Below are 25,082 nucleotides of genomic sequence, written 5' to 3'. Positions count from 1 at the left end.
ACTTGCTGTTGAGTTATATGAATTCTTTGTATATTTAGCCCACCAGGCGCCTCTGTCCATGGAAATCTCCAGGCAAGAATGCTGGAGTAGGGAGTGGGTAGCCTTTCCCTTCTCCAGGGGATTTCCCGACCCAGGATCAAACCTGGGTCCCCTGCATTGCAGGCAGATTCTTTACTGTCTGAGCCACCAGGGAAGCCTTGGTTTGGGGTATTAGCCCTTTATTGCATTTATAATTCCAATTATTTTCTCACATTCAGTAGATTTCTTTTTAATTTTGTTGTTGTGTGTGTGTGTGTGTTTTACTGTGCAAAAGCTTTTTATTTTTTATTTATTTTATTATTATTATTTTTTTTTACTTTACAATATTGTATTGGTTTTGCCATACATCAACATGAATCCTCCACGGGTATAAATGTGTTCCCAATCCTGAACCCCTCTCCCACCTCCCTCCCCATACCATCCCTCTGGGTCATCCCAGTGCACCAGCCCCAAGCATCCTATATCCTGCATCGAACCTAGACTGGTGATTCGTTTCTTATATGATATTATACATGTTTCAATGCCATTCTCCCAAATCATCCCACCCTCGCCCTCTCCCACAGAATCCAAAAGGCTGTTCTATGCATCTGTGTCTCTTTTGCTGTCTTGCATACAGGGTTATCATTACCATCTTTCTAAATTCCATATATATGTGTTAGTATACTATATTGGTGTTTTTCTTTCTGGCTTACTTCACTCTGTATAATCGGCTCCAGTTTCATCCACCTCATCAGAACTGATTCAAATGTATTCTTTTTAATGGCTGAGTAATACTCCATTGTGTATATGTACCACAGCTTTCTTATCTATTCATCTGCTGATGGACATCTAGGTTGCTTCCATGTCCTGGCTATTATAAACAGTGCTGCGATGAACACTGGAATACATGTGTCTCTTTCTATTCTGGTTTCCTCGGTGTGTATGCCCAGCAGTGTGATTGCTGGGTCATAAGGCAGTTCTAGTTCCAGTTTTTTAAGGAATCTTTTTTAAGTGTTCTCCATAGTGGCTGTACTAGTTTCCATTCCCACCAACAGTGTAAGAGGGTTCCCTTTTCTCCACACCCTCTCCAGCATTTATTGCTTGTAGACTTTTGGATCGCAGCCATTCTGACTGGCGTGAAATGGTACCTCATTGTGGTTTTGATTTGCATTTCTCTGATAATGAGTGATGTTGAACATCTTTTCACGTGTTTGTTAGCCATCTGTATGTCTTCTTTGGAGAAATGTCTATTTAGTTCTTTGGCCCATTTTTTAATTGGGTCGTTTATTGTTCTGGAATTGAGCTGCAGGAGTTGCTTGTATATTTTTGAGATTGGTTGTTTGTCAGTTGCTTCATTTGCTATTATTTTCTCCCATTCCGAAGGCTGTCTTTTCACCTTGCTTATAGTTTCCTTTGTTGTGCAGAAGCTTTTAATTTTAATTAGGTCCCATTTGTTTATTTTTGCTTTTATTTCCAGTATTCTGGGAGATGGGTCATAGAGGATCCTGCTGTGATTTATGTCAGAGAGTGTTTTGCCTATGTTCTCCTCTAGGAGTTTTATAGTTTCTGGTCTTGCATTTAGATATTTAATCCATTTTGAGTTTATTTTTGTATATGGTGTTAGCTTTTTAGTTTGATGTAGTTCCACTTGTTCAATTTTGCTTTTGTTTTTGGTGTCAGATTCAAAACATCATTGCTAAGACCCATGTCAAGGAATTTATCACCTATTTTCTTCTAGAAGCTTTAAGGTTTCAGGTCTTATATTTAAGCCTTTAATCCATTTTAAGTTAACTTTTGTTAACTAAAGGGAGTTGTATATAAGACAACAATCCAGTTTCGTTCTTTTGCACATGACTGTCCAATTTTCCCAATGCCATTTATTGAAGGGACAATCCTTTCCCTGTTGTACATTCTGGCCTCCATTTTTTGTCATAAATTAATTGACCATATATGCCTGTGTTTATTTCTGGCTTCCCTAGTATCTTCCATTGATCTATGTTTCTGTTTTATATCAATACCACTACTATTTTAATTCTATAGCTTTGTAATATAGTATGAAATCAGGAAACATGATGTTTCTAGCTTCCTTCTCCTTTCTCAAGATTGCTTTGGCTAATCAAGGTCTTTTTGTCTTCTTCAGTTTTTTTTTAGTTAATGTCTTATAATTTTCAAAATATAGCTCTTTCACTTCCTTGATTAATTTATTCTTTTTGTTGCAGTCATAAATGGGATTGTTTTCTTAATTTCTCTTTGTGATAGTTCATTCTTAATGTAAAGTAAGGTGGCAGACTTTAGTGCATTAATTTTGTATCCTGTAACTTTACTGAATTTATTAGTTCTAATAGTCTTTTTATGGAGTCTTCAGAGTTTTCTATATACAGTGGTATCTGCAACTAATGACAGTTTTACTTCTTTCTCAATTTTGATGTTTTTTATTTATTTTTCTTGCCTAATTACTCTAGCTAGGACTCCAATACTATTCTGAATAAAAGTGGAGAGAGTGGTCATCCCTGTCTTGTTTCTGACCTTAGAGGAAAAGGTTTCAACTTTTCACTGTTGATTATGATGTTAACTGAGTTTGTAATATACTGTCTTTATTATGTTGAGGTACATTCCCTCTATGCTCACTTTGCTGAGAGGTTTTAATCATAAATGGATGCTGAGTTTTGTCGAAAGCTTTTTCTACATCTACTGAGATGATCATATGATGTTTATCTGTCATTTTGTTAATGCAGTATATCACACTGACTCATTTGTGAATGTTTAAACCGTCTTTGCACCCTGGAAAAAAGCCCACGTGATCATGATGTATCGTCCTTTTAATGTATTGTGATACACACTTCTATTTTTTATTTACTATGTCTTCTCCCCCATCTAGAATGCTAGAGTATAGCCACCATCAGGGCAGAGACTTAGCTTTATTGTTCTATTCCTAGCACCTATGCTTTCTGTGTAATAAACATTCAATAAATATTTATGAATGAATGACTCTACATGGGGACACTAAACTACAGTGTATCCATCCTAAGGGGCTGTACGCAGTTATTAGGAAGACAAGGAATTTTTAATGATAAGAGAGAAAGCATATGCAAAAAAGTCAGTGGGAAAAAAAAGAGAAATTAACCCAGCCATGAAAATAAGCTCACATTGAGGAAGGAAAAAAGAAACCTAAAAGGAAATATTCTGAGTTACATACAATGGCATTTGGGCTGTATATGTTGGCCCTTTGTTTCTTCTGGTTGTGAAGAAGCCTAGAAGGATTGCGATAGGTCGTCTAGTTTGGGCAACCCAGAGCCTTGATCAGCTGTGAAAAAGAAAACTGAATGGGCTCCTCTTTACCAAAGAGAGAAAGTCAAAGGGAAGTCAAGGACAACTTAACATTTATTCCACATCCATAAGGCCATTCTGAGGATAAAAGTTGAGTTTACAATGAGGGAGAAAAATAATTTTTTGTCTTCTTTAATATCCTTTACCATCATTTCAAGGACTTCCAGCATTTCAGGCTCATCTAAGTCTGATCTGAAACTCAAAGCAGTCCACAAACTTCTGTAATATATCTAGGTTTCAGATAACTCAGAATCAAAAGAATTCCCATAAGTGTCCCTCTTGGCAATATACCAGTCTTCTGGCATCTCTTTTATGAGCTAAAAGTGAAAACTTGTGAAATGTGTTGGAAAAAGATGATGAGAAAGCTAACTCACCCACTAAATATGAAAACTTACTTTATATTAAAGATACAAAGGGTTAAAAGATACCACCTGAGTTTGGAAAGCTTGCAATTTATTCAAGTTAATTAAACACATAGAAATAAGGTAGAAATACCATACCACAATACCATAATTGCCAGTTAACAAGGCATAAAGACAAGAGCAGCAGTAATTCTGATAAGAAGGAGGGGAGGGAGTTAGAGACAAGCCTTTCCAACAAGTTGGAATATGAGCTGACCCTAAAGGATGTCCGGAATTTAGATAAGCAGAGAAGAATAGGTGAGAACATTCCAATAAGCCAGGGAAAACCAAGATGGGTAAGCAACACAGGATATCTGAGATCAAGGACAGGTTCTTTTCTCCAGGACATTTTGAATAAAGCATTTGCAGCAGAATTATAGCAACATATTAATGTTATCCAGGTAAATCTTTATTCAACTGGCAACGTTAAAAAAAAGTTTTTCATTTTCAACTTAAATATTTTTCTTACAGACTGTTTCTTTTCCTTGAACAATTTAAAATTAAGGTTAGAGTTATTGATTGGCTTTGTATTGTTTTGTTTATACCAATGATAACTTCTGCCTTTGGGAGCCATAATTTCTCTCAAGTCTAATATTCCCAAGTCATTTTTGCAGATAAAAAAATTTATCAATGAGATTTTATTCTTCTGTTAATTTTTAGTGAATAACACATTTTAACTAGTGCTGATTTTAGCTATAGCCAATTATTCCCTCTTGATTACGAAATCTAATTTTTCCAGAAAAAATTTACAGTTTTCAATATTATCAGCCATTTATATTTTTATCAATTACTTTGATCTATAATAAATTTTCCTATGCAGTTTCAGCCACTATTTTATGTTGTAGATGGCCAATATTTTTTTTTACCAATATCATTTATTATGAATTATTTTTTTAAGTCTAATAATTTGCACTTATATCCTAGCTAAAGCATGATATTTTATGGGCTGTTTCTCCTCAGATATTCTGTAAATTTCTCTGTTATCCAGATTGTAATGCAAGTGTATTATACTGAAAATCCAATTCTTCTATACTTTTCTTTGTGCATTCCAAAATAAAGTTTCTGTATTACTTTGGCAGAGCAAAAGTCATAGATGCGAAAAAACAGAAGCTGACTCTGGCTGACTTAAAGGAAAAATGTTTATTAAAAGGATATGGACATAAGTCACAGAATCCTTGGGAGGGCTTGAGAACTGAACTCAGAGGCTATGGAGCAGGGAACCCCTGCTAGAGGCAGACAACAGAACCAAGCCCCAGGTCTGCCTGCCAGAGGCACCAGGCTCCAGGCTTGCTCTCCTGGCTCCCCTAGCCCTGGACGCTGCGCTGTGGGAGCCAGACTAACTCCACTTGCCACCATGACCAGGCATGACTCACAGAGTCCCTGTTTCTTGGCTTCCTTCTCTCTCAATTAGAAGCCTGTGGTGGGTGTGTCTGAGTGCTGGGGCTAGGGTCACTGCCTGCCTTTGTATTGCATGAGATCTTAGGGAAGCAAATAGAACATGGCTCCCCATCTGAAGACAAAGGTAGAGGAACTCCCCAACAGGGGTAGGGGCGTCATATGGTGGCCCAACAAAAAGAATGATCAATGCCCATTAAAGAGTCTGAAGATCAGAGGAAAAATATTCTGCCTTGTTCAGTGGATACTAGGTGTGATCAGTTCAGTTCAGTTCAGTCGCTCAGTCGTGTCCGACTCTCTGCGACCCCATGAATCGCAGCACGCCAGGCCTCCCTGTCCATCACCAACTCCCGGAGTTCACTCAGACTCACGTCCATCAAGTCAGTGATGCCATCCAGCCATCTCATCCTCGGTCGTCCCCTTCTGCTCCTGCCCCCAATCCCTCCCAGCATCAGAGTCTTTTCCAGTGAGTCAACTCTTCGCATGAGGTGGCCACAGTACTGGAGTTTCAGCTTTAGCATCATTCCTTCCAAAGAAATCCCAGGGTGTGATAGAGTGGCCATAAATCCTGGACCTTTACTTGGGGGCTGTTTACCACAGAACAAACACACTGACCTCCCTGCATACCTCACCATACAGCCTGTCATCTCTGCAAGTTCTCAGGCAGTGGACAAATTTAAAAATGAACTAAATGATCCAAAGCGGATCCATGTTCTGCTTCCACAATAGATTTTAGCAAATGCTATTAGTATAATCAAAGTGTTTTCTGTGTCTTGTGAACACTCTGTATGCTGCAACTAAATAACACATCGAATACTTTCATTAGATCTGTTGTTAGAACGCTTGAGGCTTTCAGATTTAAATGGGTAACTGCAAAGAATGACTGGCTTTAAATCAGTGTTTCCCTGTAGCAATTTTTAAGTAGTTCTCATTTAGGTGCTTATTATTTTGTATGGTTGCTGAAAATCATATAGCTTGAATTAACATGATATTATCATTTATATTTAATTTTAAGGACAATTTCATAGTAAATGTAATCTTAAGTATTTTATGTAGAAAATAGATATGGCAAATAAAAATCTCTATATTAGCTAATTTCTATAATATTAATAGCACACAAATCACAGAGTCATTTGTATATGATCCAAAGATCATGGAATGCTAAACTTTAGGACATAGAGATCTTCATGGTCCTCTTTGCAATATGATTGAAACTGCTGTTCCAAGACTCCAAAAAACCAAAATATTTTAGAGTAGTCATTAAGGACAACATTGTATTGTATTGATAGCTTTCTTTATGACTTGCGTCTTGGGTGCTGGTTCCTTCTGTATATGTACAGTTATTTAGTCATTTCCTTTATCCTGCTTGGGATAATCTGTAATTCACTTGCCCCCTGAGCATACTTGCTCTCCTCCTCCAGGTCTTTGAATGTACGTGTTTTTTTCCTAAGATGTTTCTCTTAGAGCCCAGACTGAAGGGTGGGAAGTGGCCTAAGGAACCTCAGGGCAAAGAATCACAGTTTCATTTCCAGACTCATTAGTCTTTCTAAGCTTTTCAAATGCTCAGAGGTTCACCACAGAATTCTGCTCAAGGTTAGACTGTTGGTATGGAGATTGTCTCAACCTAAACCAAATGGCTCTAAAGAACCAAACTTAGAACACAGGAACTTTCCAGTGTTAATTTGGAGTCACAGACCACCAGGCCACAACATCTGTCACTCTACTAGGTTTTCTTTCAGTGACCACTTAATGGGAGGAGTGTTTATCTCAACCCTGCATGTTCCAAACAGAGCTATTACTCAAACCCATCTCCATATCCACTGTGAGTGAGGCAGGCATAGTTGAGGCCTCCAGGCTTGCCAGGAGGGCAGTAAGCCACTTGTTTTTCTTGGCAGATAGCTATGTCTGCATGTGGTTCCTTCTCTTCTTTCCTCAGACCACAAGATTCAGATTCCTTAGAGCCTAGAGGACCCTCAGAATTGGTTTCACCTTGTCTGCATTCTGTAGCAAGTACCATGTAGTTTAACCCTTCTTGGTTCTTGGTTTCCATTAAAGCAACTGACGTAACGTCATCTGAATTCAAACAAATTGGATGACCATCTTCATCTGTGAAAAAAATACAAACATTATTCTAGCATCTATTTGGTTTCCTGTATTTGTAATATCCAGGCTCTGTGAAAACTAGAAAAACACCTTCAGTAAACATTTATGATGACCACTGAGGGAACACAAAGATAAAAGACATGTTCCCTGTCCTTGATACTACTTCAGGCTAGTAGGAGACCAGAAGTAATAAAATGCGATGGAAGGGTACGTGTGCTTATGTAAGAAAGGAATACACGAAGCAGTAAGAGCATATAGAGGTAACTCTGCATAACAGGTGACACAGGTCTGGTCTTTGTGACGGGAATTAAGTGGCCCTAGGATGGCCCTTTTTGTATAAAGTGCTTACCCTTTCATCTTGCCACATTGGCTAAAATATCTACCTTTAAAGATGTACGTTTTTAGGTCAAGGAATTCAATCATTTATTAAGCTAATATTTATTGCCTGCATACTGCATACCAGGCTGTGTCCTAGGTACTGATGATATAGCAGTGCACGAAACACATTTGTTGCTATTTGGGGTTTACACTCTGTGCGGGGATACAAGAATAAACTTGTGGACAACTAAATCTATGTCAGGTGGCAATAAACACTGATATGAAATATAATCATTATAATTGTTATTAATACTTATAGAGTACTAATTACATACCAGGCACTATTCTAAGCTATATGCACATATTAACTCATTCTTCCCCTATTAAGTAAGTACTGGCACTATCTGCATTCAACACATGAGGAAATTGAGGACACAGAGCTTAATACTTTGCCCAAGGTCACACGTCTAGAATTTGAACCCAAACTGTCTGGCTCTAGGCGGTCCTTGCGTTCACCTCGCCAAGCAGAGAGAGGCGCTGCCTTGTTGGGTGCAGAGGCGGTGGTGGGCAGTGTGCCCTGCAAGAGTCCTTGAGAGGGGCTGACTCCAGACACACATGTGTGAGGTGGGGGTGCCTGCAGGAAAACGGATAGTCAGAGGGAAATCTGACCTTCTTTACAACTATGCTCAGATTATTTTGTCTTTCTTTACTTAAAGGCTGACCTTACTTAGAAACGTATAAGAATTCTATTGAAACCTAATAGCAGAGCTTCTGAAACATTCCACAAAATTCTAGGGAATCTACAAGATAAACATACAAATGTATATTGTAGGAATTATTTGTTTTTTATCCATGTTTTCCAATCCCTGAGTGTTACTGCCTGAATGAAAAGTTTACAGTCAGAAATAGAACTGTCCTTTCATATAGCATCACATTTTACGAATCAGAAACATTTCAGTCAATAGATGAAGGTCCCTCCCTTTCTCCTAATGACACTTCCAGCACAAGAGTGTCCAAATGTGGGCTGAGACCAGTCTGGCTGCCAAGCTTCTGTGTATACCCCAGGCTGGATTTATTTGGAATGCATTTAAATTGAAATATCGGAAAAATTTAAATAATTTCGAGGGATGAAGGGAAGCACCATTGCACCTGTTTATTCCCTGATGGAATTTAATGGATCTACCTATTAACCAGGGCTTCCCCAGTGCTTCAGGGGTAAAGAATCTGCCTGCAATGCAGGAGACATAGGAGACACGGTTTTGATCCCTGGGTCAGAAGATCCCCTGGAGGAGGGCATGGCAACCCACTCCAGTATTTTTGCCTGGAGAATCCCCATGGACAGGGAAGCCTAGCGGGCTAACAGTCCATTGGGTCCCAAAGAGTCAGACATGACTGAGTGACTTAGCACGCATGCACACACCTATTACCAAGTTCCAAATCTGAACTACAAAGCTTATTTTATTATAAAAACATATGAGTCATTGTTCTTGCTCTGTCTTAGTAGGTGTTTATTTCGTTTTTCAGACCCTCCCTACTGCTGAATAACACAGAGGCCAGGCTGCAGGCTCTTTGGTATCATTCCATGTTCCTCTTCATTATTCCAACATCATTCTAGTATATTTCAAACCATATGAATAGTCAGTTTTTCTAAAATATCTCCCCCATAAAAATAAGCTTATCAGATGTTGAGTTTGGTTAGTGCCTATGTGCTGAATATCTATGGAAGAATCCAACTGTTATGATCATTGTCACTATGTACTGATAGCCATTGAGAAATACACAAGAATAACTTGTTAGGCATGAAAATAGCAATAAAAATATCAAAAAACGATAGGAAGAAATAGGATTAAATTACCCAGTGGCCCAGATTATTGAGGAAATTAGGATGATATTCCTGAAGGGCTTAAAGAAATTAGGCTAAAGGAGTTTAAAATTTCAACAAAAACATATGCTTCTAACATAGGTCTAGGTACTCACATTATCAGTCGCTTCACTGCCATACCTTTGGCTCATTAAATAGCATATTGGGAAACATGATTTAATTTTTTTGCCTACATTGGAAAAAAATTCTTTTCCATAAGGCAAATAAATTCTATTTTTACAAATTCTGGTGCAATATGTCAAAGAAAAATCATTAGCTCACTATTTCATCGCTTCATAGTACTTAGGACAATATTTAGTAACTTGACCCTGGCAAGCTTTCAGCAATGAATACATCTTCTTATTGCATAAGGAATTTATGAGAGATGGGGCGGGTTGTTTATTTTGATTTAAAAACTACTGAATAGAAAACTTTCAGGTCCTCAGAGCAAAGATCCTGAGCAAAGATGGCATGCACTTGGCAACCCTTGGTTTAAGAGGGAAATATTAAAATAAAAGCTTCCAAGTAAGACAGGGTATTTACAGACGAGACATATGCCGGCTGACTGGCTATGTTTAGAACAGCAGAGGAGCATTTAGATTTGTTTCCTGTAGAACTCTCTGGGACTGATGAGGTGATGTTTACACAAATGTTTGGATGAAGTCACTGGGATATTTTTACTAGATGCCCAGATATGTTACTAATCTTCTCTCTATCCCCTCTCCACCCCATTAGGTCAGTAGGACCATAGCATAGGAATGGTATTATTGCTCCCTTAATCCTGATGCCCCCTCTCCTTTTTTTTTTTTTCCAAAAAAGTCCTCCCAGTGGCTTTACTTGTCTTCTTATATACCTCTGACAATAACAAAAAAGACTTCTTACTGTTTTGTTAAATACATCCACCAGTCTGCAAAACAGCAAACTATTATTAACCACATTCTTTTACTTAAAAGTTAATTAAGTTTAAGCTTGCCTTAAAGTGACTGTTCTATGATTTCTATCCTTTGCAAATATTCAAACTCTGCTTTTCATTGCATTTCTTCTCGCTTCTGTCACTTTTGTTTAGTCACATGCCAATTATCAAAAAACGCTGGTGATCCCCATATATGTGTCCATTCCTTATGGTCATGATTTACATTTGTTGTCGATTTCAGAATGTCATTTTCTCTTGCTACCAAAGTCATATATCTGTCATGGCACAGACTTGTTCCTAAAAAATTATTAGAGTTTGATTATTCCCTGTTAACCTCGTCCTTATTCTGCCTAGTTATGTCTGCTTCTCTATTTTTAAAAAATATCCTTTAGAATTTTAATTCAGTCTGTCAACAACTTGGCTCCTCAATAAATTAGATATAACCAGGAAAGATTATTATATCTTTTCTAGCAGGCCAAAAGTAGCAAATTCTTTCACTACCCCTAGCTATGCAGAACGCTAAAGATAACAAAGTTTCCTTGCCTTTGCTACCACTCTGTGAAGGCTGTGAATAAAGGCTCTAGAATGGAATCCTGCTCCAGCCCTATTCAGCAGGATGACCATGGGCAAGTTACTAACCTCAGTCTTTTCACTGTAAAATGGTAATATTATAATGCTTACTTCATAGGGCTATTTTAAGGATTTAATGAGTTAAATAGCACAAGTGGTATATTCAAAAGTGCTTATTAAAAGCCATTCATTAAAAGGGGATTGTCCTTTATAAATACCGTGAGCAGTTTGGTACTTACAGCTTCATAGATGAACTAGGTACTGCTACCTGGTAAAAAGATTTCTGTAAGGGTTCATGGAGATATCTGGTAGACCCTAAGGTAAAGCTAAGCTCTCAGGTCTTCTAACACCCATTATGGCAGCCTTGGCTTTTTTTTTTTTTTATACAAATGTCTGTACATATTAGAAGGAAAGGCTTCTGTGAGCAGAGTTGAATTTTGAAATGTAACACAAGTCAGCTGTAAATTCCTCATATCCCCACAGAACTCTTTCTCTGCAGCATTTGACCACTCCTGACTCTGTGAGTCTCTTTTCGATTTCCATGACAACTTTCCCTTCCCATTCTGACTTCTCCCAGTGCCCACCAAGAACAGTCAGTCAGTCTTCTGTCTTCTACCACTGACACTCAGAATCATCAGCTCAGCCTCATGACAAGATAGCAGGTAGCAGCAATGTGATATTATTAACAAGGCTTATTCTGAGGAGGATCGGGATGTATGCTCAAAGCACATCTCTTTGCAAATTTTCGCTTAGCTGTTCATGTTAAAGGAGTGTCATCTGCAGAAGAGTCTTATCTGCATTCATGTCATGGATCGAAATTTACTCAAAATGTGTAGTTAGAAACACTGCAAACAAGACAAGCAGATAATCGTCCTGGGCTTCTTATTTTTCCCTGCTATTATTAGTCAAGTGCATCACTCAAGGTGAAGGTCTCACTGTAGAGAGATGCCTCCAGGGCAACAATCAGCCATTGTATAATCAATCAGTGCTGAGCCAAGAGGCTTAGTTTCTGAGGCATTCTGAGTCATGGTCCATCTTGCCAGGTTTATTTCTCAGCAAGAATGTTTGCATTTGAAAAAAAAAAGAAAAAAGTCCTGTGAACTTTTAACTATGGGATGGAGTTTAAGAACAGCTGGAAAGGATCATTTTAAAATTTATTTTTCTGCAGCCAATTAGGCAAATGTATTATAAATCTGGAAATGAATTAAGTGATTATTGTGTTTAATACCAAAATACTGAAGTGGAATTACACTATGAGTATGACCCACTACAATAATCCCAGCAAACTAACTAGGCAATTTGAAGTACTAGATTAGATATATGCACATGGATGGCTTTTAAAAACACAGTATTAATGCAAAAAGGAAGAAAAGAAGCATTGTATAGCACTAAAGTATCCATGCATACAATACACATTTTGTAGAAAACATACAAATTAACAGAGACACGTTAAATGGCTCCCTGGCAGGTAGGGAGAGAACTAGAACAGAAGAGGGATATGGAAGTAAGGGGCTAAACAAACAAATGAAAGAGAAACCCTGCAGAGACCAATCATGATAATGTACCATCAACTGTAATTAACTCAACTCTGCCACTGAGGTCCAAATTGGCATGAGAAGTGGAGAATGAAGAGAACAGGCCTCACCGTCTAACATGTTAATTCTCTTTCTTACTATCTTACGTTATAAATCCAGGGGCCATATCATTATTCTTTTTTTTTTTTTAATGTAACGAACAAACCAAAATTACTTTCAAAGAGGAGGATAATAAATACTTAATTATGAGGATGGTGCTGGTATATTATTCCTCCTGTGCACTGTAAGATGTCTTCCAGGTACATCCCATTTTGACCTTGTTCAGTTAACACTGGAGAGAAAACCCAGAAATTCTGAAGAAGAATCAAACTTACCTTCAAAGCCTTCATTTATGACCCCACTGGGGTTTGCTTCTCCTCTGCATTGAGAAATACTATTTAAGGAAAATTTTCTGAATAACTGAAGCTGTTCTTGAACTTTGTGGAAGGTGGGTCTTTGGTCAGGTTCTTGAGCCCAGCACTGGGTCATTAAATTCCACCTGGATATATGAGTAAAGACATGAAAGTAAATGGTGACTGGATGTCATTAGGTAGCCATTGCCGATAACCTGGATAAGGTCATTTCAGACAGAAAAGAATCTGAGTTATTGCCAGTTTTCCACAGTTAATATAACTGAGCCAGAACAAAAGCTTTGGTTCTTATTTATTTAATTTGTTGTCGTTGTTTAGTTGCTCAGTTGAGTCTGACTCTTTTGCAGCCCCACAGACTGTGGCCCGCCAGGTGCCTCTGACTGTAGGATTTCCCAAGCAGGAATACATTTCCTCCTCCAGGGGATCTTCCTGACCCAGGAGTCAAACCCATGTCTCCTATACTGCAGGCGGATTCTTTAATTGCTGAGCCACATCAGGAAGATAACAGTTGCTGACAATATAACCACCTTTATTAGAAAACATCTTCCTTCTGAAAGGCCAACATTTAACAGTTATTAATCAAATAAATAGATAAATAAACGGTTAGAAAATGTTTACCGAACCAATAAGAAAACCAACAGCTTTACAAATTATTGAAGAAGCTGAGATTAAATTTTACATTTATACATTGATATCTGAAACAAAATCTAAGATGTACTCCAAGCCACATGGATATTTAGTGGCAGAACCAGAGGCAGAAATCAGATCCAGTTCTTCACTGTCAGGTTAATTAAGATGCTCAGTTCCCCTGGCCATAAATAGCTGGTTGTTTAATATTACCTTTTCCTTAATGATTGTCTAAGACATGTCTGTGCAGAACTCTCAATGAGTGTTCATTCATTCATTCAGCAAAGATCTGCTGGACACATTATATACGAGCAGGATATCAGGAGCAAGATGTGGCAGTGTGGCTCCTGTCCTCATATGATATACGAAGCACATATAAGTGAAAGTGAAGTTGCTCAGTCGTGTCTGACTCTTTGCGACCTCATGGACTGCAGCCTATCAGGCTCCTCAGTCCATGGAATTTTCCAGGCAAGAGTACTGGAGTGGGTTGCCATTAGGGTGGCAAAATTTACCCACTACAACTCACAGGAACAGGGGGAAACGTAGCTCTTTTGATGGCTTTGTAACTGATTCGCAAAGCCCCACACAGCAGAAGAAAATTAACTTCATTTAGAACAATGCCAGTTATAAACTAGTCTGCTCTGAAACCCACCCTTTTTGGGTAATCCTTGGTCTTTTATGGCTAATAACGTGCTCTTATCTTCAGGCCATTCCTACTCCCTCTGTCTTCCTCTCCAAGGTGGTGTCAGGATTTGCATGAGCTGTATTGGCCCCGTGAAGGATGCTTTGGGCCCCACTGTGCCCTGCAGGCCTTCTCTAGTCTCAGAGTGGAATGATGAGGAATTCCCTAAGGAGCAACTGGTCTGGTCCATCCTGCAGGCATCGACTGCTATCTGCAGTCCATGATCTCTTTACCTGCTCTTTCGGTCCTTCTCAGGGAACTGGGCCTCCCGTTTCTCTCTCTAGCTGCAGGCCTCTCTGAGACTGCATCACATCCTACATCTGCTGACAAGGCTCAGGGAACCCTTTCCTGTTTCTGCAGCATGCCTACAGCATGCTCCCTAGCCAAAGTTCGAGCTTTCAACAAAATGTTCACTTTACACAGAGAAACAAAGGAGGCTTGGAAGTACAAGCTACATGTTCTCTGTCTGGACATGCAGTCCCTATTCAGGATGCTGAGTGTCCCTGTCAATGCAGGGGGTCCCATGCTCAGGGATCTCCTTGCCATCCTGCCATACTGGGAGGAGTGGGCAGTTGCTCCCTGTGTTTGGTGACACCTCATCTAACTGAAGCCTACAGAGGTTTCAGGACCTAAATATCCAACATCTTCACCCTCTTACCTTGTCAAGGTTTTATCTTCCTACCCTTGTCCAGGGCTTAGAAGCAGTGGAGTTTCTCTTCTTGTTTATTAGATTATATAGAATTATAGGTTTAGTAGCTCAAAGTTGCCATTTAGCAAACTAACAAGGAGCTAAAGGATTCTACATAAGCCTCTCTCTGCTCTAAGCAGAGAGACTGCTCCAAGTCTGCTGACTCACTAAAAAGGTCAAGTACCTGCTCTCCTCTTTCACTCTCTGGAGCTAGAAGGCTGACTGGGGGCAGAGAGAGAAAGACTAATAAAGAAACGTAAACTGGGACGTGTTTAAAATTTTTAGTACTACCATATCAACAGATAAATATATAATTTAAAATTATAAGTTCTAAAAATGGTACTAGAGAAAACAAATGTGAACGCTAATTAGAGATGGAACATTTTCAGTAAGCTGCTTATAGAAGAACCTCTGCAGAGGTGGCGTTTAAGCCAATGAACTCTATAGAAAAATAAGATGCTAGCCATGGGAACTGGGTGGGGATGAAAGTCAGGGGACACACCTAGAGGCGGCAAAAGCATGTGTAAATTCCTAACTTTGGAAAGAACTTGGCACATTTTAGAATGTGAAGGACGGCCAGTATAGCTGTAGAGCAGTCCCTGAAGGGGAGAGTATAAGAGATGAGGCCAGAGAGGAAGGCGAGATCACAAAAGTCAAAGGTCAGCCTAGGTGCTAGATTTGATGCAACACAATGGAAGCTGTCAAAGATTTTTAAGGGAGCATGATCTTTACATTTTTAAAGGATGACTCTAGCTGATATATACGGAGAATTGATTGTAGAGGGGCAAGTTGGAAGCAAGGAATTTATTAGAGAAGACTAGGTGGAAAATCCCATGGATGGAGGAGCCTGGTAGGCTGCAGTCCATGTTGCAAAGAGTCGGACATGACCGAGTGACTTCACTTTCACTTTTCACTTTGATGCATTGGAGAAGGAAATGGCAACCCACTCCAGTGTTCTTGCCTGGAGAATCCCAGGGACGGAGGAGCCTGGTGGGCTGCCATCTACGGGGTCGCACAGAGTCAGACACAACTGAAGCGACTTAGCAGCAGCAGCAGCAGCAGCAGCAGGTGAGAGACGATGGTAGTTTGGACTAAAGCAATGACAATGAAGTGAAAATACATTCAATCTCTAGGTGACAATGACCCAGAAACCATCATAGGTATTGATTGAATAGTAATATCTGTATGTGGCACAAAATTTCCACTTCCATCTCTTTTATTTCTTGACAAGCACCTCATGTCAGTGTTAATATCAGAGTATTATAGAGAAACCTAATATTGATCTTTTTTGGTATTGATCTGATGACTTTTCATTTATATTACAATTTACATTCTGGATATAGAGTACTGAGCATGGCTGTATTTTTTATAGATTAGAATCATCACTAAGAACCTAATCCTTTACATATTGCTTGATAATCTCTGGCATTTAGCAACAGGTATGAAACAAATATCTCAAAGAAGGACAATTCAACTCTGAAATAATATCATGTAACTGATACCCGATCATGGAATTTAAACCAATTTTAAAACAGAATCTTAATGACAAACCTAAGGGTGGACTCCTAAGGTGGTGTTACCAGTAAAGAATCCACCGGCCAATGTAGGAGGCGCAAGAGATGCAGGTTCGATTCCTGGGTCGGGAAGGTTCTGTGGAGTAGGAAATGACAACCCCCTCCAGTACTCTTGCCTGGAAAATTCCAAGAACTGGTGGGCTACAGTCTGTGGGGCCAAAGAGAGTCGGACACAACTGAACGACCAGCACACAGGTGAAAGGAGAAAGTAAAGTGTAACTTGCCATAGGAAACCTAACCTCTTCTAAAAACAAAGTTGTAATTCTGAGATATTATCAAAGGATACGTTGACTCTCTCAAGACTTGTCATATTTCAATTATGAAGTTTTCATTTATAATCCACTTCATTCTACAAAGTATTCAAGACACTTAATGAAGATGATAGAGTGAGAAGGAAGGACGGAAAGAAGGAGGGAGAGAGGAGAGAAAGCACCCAGACAATTGCCCCTTCTCCACTCTGTACCTCACCCACTCCCACTTTCCTGCAAAAGTTTAATTTATGTAAGTTATTTAAGCAGATATTCCTAATTTTTATCTATGGAGGCTTTAATTTACATTATTCTTCTTAACTCTCTAATGGCAAAAACAAGTGACCTGATAAATACATAAAACCTTTCTCTCCCACTGTCCAGGGTCAAATGAGTACCGGATTGCCCTAGACTAAGAAAAGAGGCACACTCTATAAAGCAAGTCATTTAAAAGTAAAGAGTAAACTTGTTCAGGCTTCCCAGGTGGTGCAGTGGTAAAGAACCTGCCTGCCAATGGAGGAGACACAAGAGACATGGGTTCGATCCCTTGGTCCAGAAGATCCCCTGGAGAAGGAAACAGCAACCCATTCCAGGATTCTTGCCTGGGAAATCCTATAGACCAAGGAGCAGGGCAGGTTACAGTCCATGGGGTCGCCAAGAGTCAGACACAATTGAGCACACACACAACTTGTGCTCTTAAACAATATTAAAATGGCAGTGGAATAAATGACTAGGCTTTTAAATATTATCAAACCCCCAAAATGCATTTCTTGTGTCTTGTAAATTAACAACTATTTCTTTGGTATAGGGGTATTTCCTTACAAAAAGGGGTCTTTCCTTACTTGTCGCAATTTGGTATCATGCATTAAATACTTTTACCAAGTTATAGTTACAAATATTCAGTCATATTAGTCTAAATAAAGTGACAGGTCCTTCAATTTTGTTAAAATTTACCTGGGCTGGTTCTACCTCTAAACAGATACTCCGATACTTGAAATATCTCATTTAGCTAAGTGTTTCAGTTCAAATTCTTCCATTCACCATACCAACCCTTTTATTCCTCTTTGCTTCAATTTCTTCCAAAATAGCACAAAACTCATTAACCATGTTCATTATTAGTTTTTATGAGTAAATTTCTTGGATTCATAAAGCAATTGAAATTTAACAGATGAAAACTCCACGGCATCCTTCAGAATTAAGGGGAGGTTAATTAATAGGCATTTAAGCAAATCACATAAAATTCAGATTTGAAAAACTCCCTTACTCACTATATGCAGCCCTGGAAAGATGCAATTAACATCCAGATATACATATTCTTGGGCTTCCCTGGTGGTTCAGATGGTAAAGAATCTGCCTGCAATACAAGAGACCCGGATTCGATCCCTGGGTCAGGAAGATCCCCTGGAGAAGGAAAAGGCCACCCAGTCCAGTATTCTTGCCTGGAGAATTCCATGGACAGAGGAGCCTGGCAGGCTACAGTCCCTGGGGTCCCAAAGAATCAGACATGATGGAGCAACTAACACTTATACATATTCTTAAAGGGTAAAAATAAGATGGTGAGGCTCCATGTTCTCTATTGTGACCTCAGGCATTGGAGAGACTCTCCAGTAATTTCAGTTTTCCCTGTGATACCCGTGGCCGAGAACCCCAAAGAGCTCTCACTTGATGTAGATTGCCCTTTGATCCCGTTTATTTCTGAGAGTGTTAAGGTTGTTGTGCAAACTAAAAGCTGAAGAGAACACTGAGGACTGGGCTTTGCACCATACATCCCAGACTATGGAAAGAAGGGTGGGAATGCTCTGAACTTTCACATTCCATTAATAGCTAAGCACAGCATAGCCATCTATGGGCTCACCTGACCCAGAGTGCATCCAGGTGCTGAGTATTTAAGCAGTGAATAGAAGGTGCAGACCGGCTCAGCGCAGACTTTCAACCCTCTAAGCTGGGTCTGTGATCTCAGAGAAAGGCTTCAAATAAAAATCAGTTTCCTCTGTACTCTAAGGAGAGCAGTTAATCTTTATCATGACAACTTAAGGCCGTGGCCAGATGAATGGCATCGCTGAGAGCTCCATTTCCTTAGCAGGGCTTGTCTTCCTAGTCGGCCATGGATCATTAACCCTTCCTGGGGCTCTGAAGCAGGCAGCCTTTGGAGGGTGTGGAGCATTGTTTGCTTTTTACTGATGTTCAAATGAACTTCAAAATCAGCAATGGAAATTTTGGCTTCAAGGAAACTATACTTTCATAAAATTAGAGCAATAATATATCCAAATGAATAATTACTCAAGATAAAATCATATAGAACATTATCTTTTTTTACTCATAATCAGGAATATTTTTCTAGAACTTTTCTAGCACTCCCTCCTCCTTCTAGTTAAATTTCTGGATACCTTTGGAGAGGGCAAAGTTCAACATAACTGCATTTTTCTTTCTTACAATAGGACAATTAATGATCTACCTTCTTCCTCCCCAAACAGAACAAATGAACACATTAATCAAAATGTATAATTCAGTGATTCCTAGAGTACCTATCAAAAAAAAGAAATGCATAATTATGACGAGCTACATTACCCCCTAGAGGGGAACATATGCCAAACAGAATTCTAACAGCACAAGGAAAATTTTGTGCAACTGAAATTTGGGGGAAATTTTCTGAGTATTCAGTAGATGTATAAGAGGTGCAAAACAGTGATTAGTTTGCTAACTACTTGATACAAATGTATTTCATACTTAGGAATGCTAGGTTTGTTTGTTTGTTTGTTTTCCTCAAGCCCTAGACTAACTTTTTAAAATTTTTATATAAATTTCTTACCCCTAACTTACAGAAGTTTTTCCATCTGCCCCAAAAGGATCATGAATCATATTTTTAGGCACTGCCACCAAACTTGTTCAGATATGTGTATAACTGATCCTTCTGTAAATATCCCAGAGGCTATAAAAGCTAAATCAGAAACAGACAGTGATTCCAATCTTCTTTGAGCTGGAAGATTTAAATAATTCAAAAACATTCACCCACAGGACATCCAACCAAGGTGCCCAGTTCTTAATCATCTTTTGGCTCCAGTCTGAATAATCCTCTAAATAACACAGCACAGTCAAGGCAGTACAGCCATGGTGTGTATCCGCATACTGCTAATTCCTCTTGCACTTGTCTGTACCACACAGTTTAGCACTTTATTACATGTTGGCTTGTTATCCAACTGCTCCATGTGTGTGTCTGTTCTTTCAAAATACATTTGGAGATGCTGAAGAGCCGTGGCTCTGGTTTAAACGCCTCTGTATTCCACGGTCTGTAGCTTGGTGTACATATAACAGAGGAGTCTATACTTGTTGAATCTATGTTCTTTCAGAAACATCTTGGGTAAGACATCTTTTAGAAAAAGTGTCAAGACTTCCTATTTCTGCTAAAACATTGTTCACAAGAAGGTAGATTAGTACACAGCAAAATAACCTGGTGTGTTTTCCCTTTATAATTAGATCAAAATCACCAACTGTTCCAAGGATCACAAATCTACTAGAATTCAGTAGTTGCCAGGACCAATTTGATAGAGTCTAATACTTACTCTATGTTAAGTTCATAAATAGGTAACAACCTATATAGATTGTTATATATTTTTAGTAGTAGTATATCCCAATATCAGCTTTATTAACAAAAGCAATTCAGCTTTTAAACAATATATTCCTATTTAAGAGAACCTTTATGCAGGTTAAGATGTTAGTCAAATCAGAACAATTCTGTTGTTCTAGATTCTGCTTCTGCAGTAAAGTATTATGTATATATATATATATATAAATAAAAAGAAATCATCATATATTTAGTGAGTTAAATGTCACAATCAATTTATATTTTAAATAGGATATACAAATATATGAACTCCAGTTTTTATTTAAAAATACCATACCAATGAAGCATAAGAAGGCATGTACATGTGTTTTTGTTTTTGAGATGCTTATGGGAACATAATTAACTTACAGATCATCAGGACAATTTCTTGGTGGCTCTAGTCTCCCTCCTGTTTGCACATAGTTTAAAACATCAAGGTTGGAATGAGCTGGGTAAGGCTGATGACCAAGAGTTAAAATTTCCCAAATCAGAATTCCAAAAGACCTAAGGATATTAAACAGTTTGCTTTAATTATACTTATTACAAACATCATGTTTACAGTAGTTTTTCCAACATAATTATTCCTGGGGCTATCAAGACTCTACTTTGTGATTGGCATTATTGGCCCCATAAAAGGCAAATGGGAGACTTAAAAGCAAGCCAACCTCAAGAAAAAGTAGAACAAACAACTGCCTACTAGCAACACTTCAAAGGTGACAGGAAGGCTTAGTAGGGGCACACACACACACACACACACACACACACACACACACACACACACTTTGCTCCTCCTTCCCGGCTGAACGTGCACCACAGACCTGCAATACCTATGGTTTTCATAGCTTCATTATGTAAACACACTAGGGGTGAGCAAGAAAGCTTTTCATCTACTTGAGTTTGAGTGCTAGCAAAAGTGGAGAGGGAAGGCATGCATAAAAACTGGCAAACTGAGGGCCAACTTTATCTTATCCCCGATTTTGCAGAGGTCCAGTCTAGCTTACAAGTTATTGGAGGGCTTCCCTGGTGAAAAATCTGTCTGCCAACGCAAGTGATTTGCATGGGTTTGATTCCTGGTCTGGAAAGACCCCATGTGCCTCAGGGTAATTAAGCCTGTGTGCCACAACTACTGGCTCTGTGACACCCTTGAGTCCGGGAGCCACAAGTACTGAGCCCACAAGCCACAACTACGGAAGCCCGAGTGCCCTAGAGCCTGTGCTCTGCAACAAGAGAAACCACACACACCACAATTAGGTAGCAGCCCCGTTCCAGTAGCCCCCACTCACCGCATCTAGAGAAGAGCCCAAGCATTAACGAAGGCCCAGCATAGCCAAAGAAATAAATGAATAAAATTACTTTTTAAGTTACTGGATACATCTTTACATTCTGAGCAGCTCTAATCAAAAGTTTGGGGTCAACAAGCAGAAAGGAGGGGTTCTATTCACATAATAAAGAGCTGTCCAAACCTCCCTCATGTCCTAATCTTTCTGAGATCCAAGATTTAAATTCTGCTTGTAAATTAATGACCAAACATCCCAAAATAGTAGGCATTTGGACACAAACTTGGACATTAATTCATAGGTGCCAATTCCTATTAGTCATAGCCTCTACATTTTTGAAGAGTAATAAGATAGCTGAAATAAATGGATCTCTTGAACATACACCAGTAAGCTAAAGGATCAAAAAGAATTGGTATAAACTGCTGAGACCCAGGAATAGCCCCTTCTTGCCCTCTAGCTTTCACTTTAGCTTGAGGAAAACCACTCAACCTCTATGGTCTTGTGTTCTCTCATATACGAAACAAGATGACCTTTTAAGGTCCCTTCTGGCTCTCATATTTGACGGTGCTGCCCACATTTCCCTGTGCCTTGTAAGCTCACCATACATCAGACTGAGTAGTGAAGATTCCATCCATCAAACTTTCTGGAGCCATCCACCGAACAGGAAGCAGGCCTTCTCCTCTCTTCCTATAGTAATCGTTTTTATAGATGTCCCTCGCGAGTCCAAAGTCCCCAATTTTCACTGTCCGTGATGGACTGGTATAGTCTTTCATGGAGACAAGGCAATTCCGAGCTGCCAGATCCCTACAGCAGAAGCTATATTTAATAATAATAATAACAATGAAGTTCCAGAGATCAGACAAGCAACCCTAGTAGGTCTGGAGAGAAGAGAGATTTTAACAGAAAGTATTGCTATCTTGAAGGAATGAAAATGTTAATTATCTTATAAGTTTCACCCAAACTAAGGTGATTATTGTATCAATATTCATAAGAACCCAGTGTCCATAAAGTCACTACACCTGTGAATGAAGTGCATCTGCTCCAAGTAGACGCAGCCTTTTGAAATTTCTACACATAGGTCTACGAGGTCAACCAAGGTGAGTAAAGGACCATGAAACTGTAGGAAACAAAAGAAAAATTACAGGCACTTTTCCAGTTTGCACTATATATAAATATGGCTGGGCTTCCCAGGTGGCACTAGTGGTAAGAACCCTCCTGCCAATGCAGGAGACAGGTTTAAGAGACACAGGTTGATTCCTGGGTCAGGAAGATCCCCTGGAAGATGGCACGGCAACCCACTCCAGTATTCTTGCCTGGAGAATCCCATGAACAGAGGAGCCTGGGGGATTGCAAAGAGTCGGACACTACTGAAGCAACTTAGCATTCACGCATACATATGACTGCATGTATATGATGTTTTAAAGGAATTTTTTGTTACGGTTAAGGAATTCAAACAGAGGAAAAAGCTATATTTAATAGGCTTTCCACCAAAATATACATAAATAAGACTATGTTTAATAAGCTGAGGCAATGTAGACTCTTCATTGGAAAGCTCTCAGGGTGTTAGTCAAATGGACCATGTTAGTAAAACCTATTGCTGCTACTTACAAGTTGTGTGAACTTGCTTACAGGACTTAATGCACTAAACAACTTTCTCATGTATAAAATGGGAACAATAAGACTGATTGTGTTGGGTCTGAGATGAGATATGTAATCTGGTGGGACATACCAGGAACTTAATAAACAGTAGCTGCTCTCATAAGTAGTAATTATGATAGTATATTCAAAAGCAGAGACATTACTTTGCCAACTAAGGTCCGTCTAGTCAAGGCTATGGTTTTTCCTGTGGTCATGTATGGATGTGAGAGTTGGACTGTGAAGAAGGCTGAGTGCCAAAGAATTGATGCTTTTGAACTGTGGTGTTGGAGAAGACTCTTGAGAGTCCCTTGGACTGCAAGGAGATCCAACCAGTCCATTCTGAAGGAGATCAACCCTGGGATTTCTTTGGAAGGAATGATGCTAAAGCTGAAGCTCCAGTACTGTGGCCACCTCATGCGAAGAGTTGACTCATTGGAAAAGACTCTGATGCTGGGAGGGATTGGGGGCAGGAGGAGAAGGGGACGACAGAGGATGAGATGGCTGGATGGCATCACTGACTCGATGGACGTGAGTCTGAGTGAATTCCGGGAGTTGGTGATGGACAGGGAGGCCTGGCGTGCTACGATTCATGGGGTCGCAAAGAGTCGGACATGACTGAGCGACTGAACTGAACTGAACTATTGGCCCAATGTCACGCATGAGAATGGGCTTGTTCTCCATATGAGCCCCACAGAAATTGCTAGCGATCCTCTATTTCAAGGTCACAGATTACCCCTCTCATCTAGGAGAACCAGCACAAACACATAGTTGAGCCTATACTAGCTGCAATGATTTCTACATGGAAAAAGCCAGTTGGAGTTTTTATTAGAACCATATGGAAAAAATTCAAAGTTCCTTCCTGGAGGCTATATTCATATGTCTGTTCCTTACTATTTCCCTGAAATTACCCTATTTCAAGCCTTTATCATCCCTATCTGACGCTTCCCAAACTTCCCATGTCTCCAGCCCCCTGTGCTTTAATTAGCTCACTTTGTTGTGACCCACTGCCTGCAGAGTCTATTAGAGATCCTTGAGTAAGCCTCCATGGAAGCCCCAGGCTGCACCAGCCTCTCCTCACATCTATTTATTTTCCATAGATTCTCATCCCACAATCTGTGCTTCGGTCACACTGGGCCATTTGCAGCTCCTTACACCTGCTCTGCATTTCTCAGCCTCTGTACATTATCCCTGCTCTCATTCCTGGAAGGCCTTCCCTATGCTTCATTTCCATCAACATCCTTCATTGAGCATCTCAAAGGATTCACAACCTTGAAACCCCTTGATTCCTCATAGACGGGTGCTCTTAAATATTGCTCCCTCTGCCTGCTCTGACAAGCTCATGTCTTGTCCTCAGAGTAGGAAGAATCCTGATGATCTGGGACTCAGTATTGCCATGATCCCACTCAACCACACCTACATGTTATAACTCAACCCGATTTTACTCCCAAGAATCTGTCCCCTGCAGCCCCTTCACGGTCGACCAGATGCCTGTCTCACAGCCTTGTGTCTGAGTCCCTGCCGGGTCTCCTCTCAGGTTCACTGGCCCCTCGACGAACAGAACCCTGCTTTACTCCTGGCAAAACCTACTCTATTCTTGAAGACATTCTTCCCAGAGAATCCTCCTCCTGAATGACAGTCTGATGGCTGGTACCTTGTCCTCTGCTGACAGATTTTCAGATGCTCCTTGCCTGCCTGGATCTCTAACTACAACTTATACCTATTAGTCCCTGTGACAACCTATTGGGACACCTCATCACTCCATGTCAGGCCTCTTTAACTCCAGATGCTACCCTGGGCATCTGTCTTCTCTTGCCAACTCTCCAGATATATCGAATCTCTCTCTCAGTCTATCCCTAGTCAAAGCCTTTTATAACTCATATGGGTGTAGTTTCAGAA

General features: G+C 39.7%; 1 protein-coding gene and 1 long non-coding RNA gene across 4 annotated transcripts in view; one reads left to right on the top strand and one right to left on the bottom strand.

The window, feature by feature from the left end:
* Positions 1-25,082, top strand: part of LOC114116062 (uncharacterized) — a 60,039-nt gene that overhangs the window by 9,155 nt on the left and 25,802 nt on the right. The gene's annotated exons all lie outside the window — the stretch shown is intronic.
* Positions 3,782-25,082, bottom strand: part of ROS1 (ROS proto-oncogene 1, receptor tyrosine kinase) — a 126,902-nt gene continuing 105,601 nt past the window's right edge. For all 3 annotated transcript variants that reach the window (XM_060419469.1, XM_042253283.2, XM_042253284.2), the window contains exons 40-44: positions 22,568-22,665; positions 22,149-22,352; positions 20,641-20,775; positions 12,816-12,979; positions 3,782-7,247 (exon numbers count right to left, since the gene is read on the bottom strand). In XM_060419469.1, the coding sequence (XP_060275452.1) occupies positions 6,937-7,247; positions 12,816-12,979; positions 20,641-20,775; positions 22,149-22,352; positions 22,568-22,665 (912 nt within the window). In that variant the 3' untranslated portion in view covers positions 3,782-6,936. The remainder of the gene's footprint in view (positions 7,248-12,815; positions 12,980-20,640; positions 20,776-22,148; positions 22,353-22,567; positions 22,666-25,082) is intronic.

This window comes from Ovis aries, chromosome 8, assembly GCF_016772045.2.
Source record: "Ovis aries strain OAR_USU_Benz2616 breed Rambouillet chromosome 8, ARS-UI_Ramb_v3.0, whole genome shotgun sequence".
Classification (NCBI taxonomy): Eukaryota; Metazoa; Chordata; class Mammalia; order Artiodactyla; family Bovidae; genus Ovis; species Ovis aries.
This window is presented reverse-complemented; position numbering and strand designations above follow the sequence as displayed.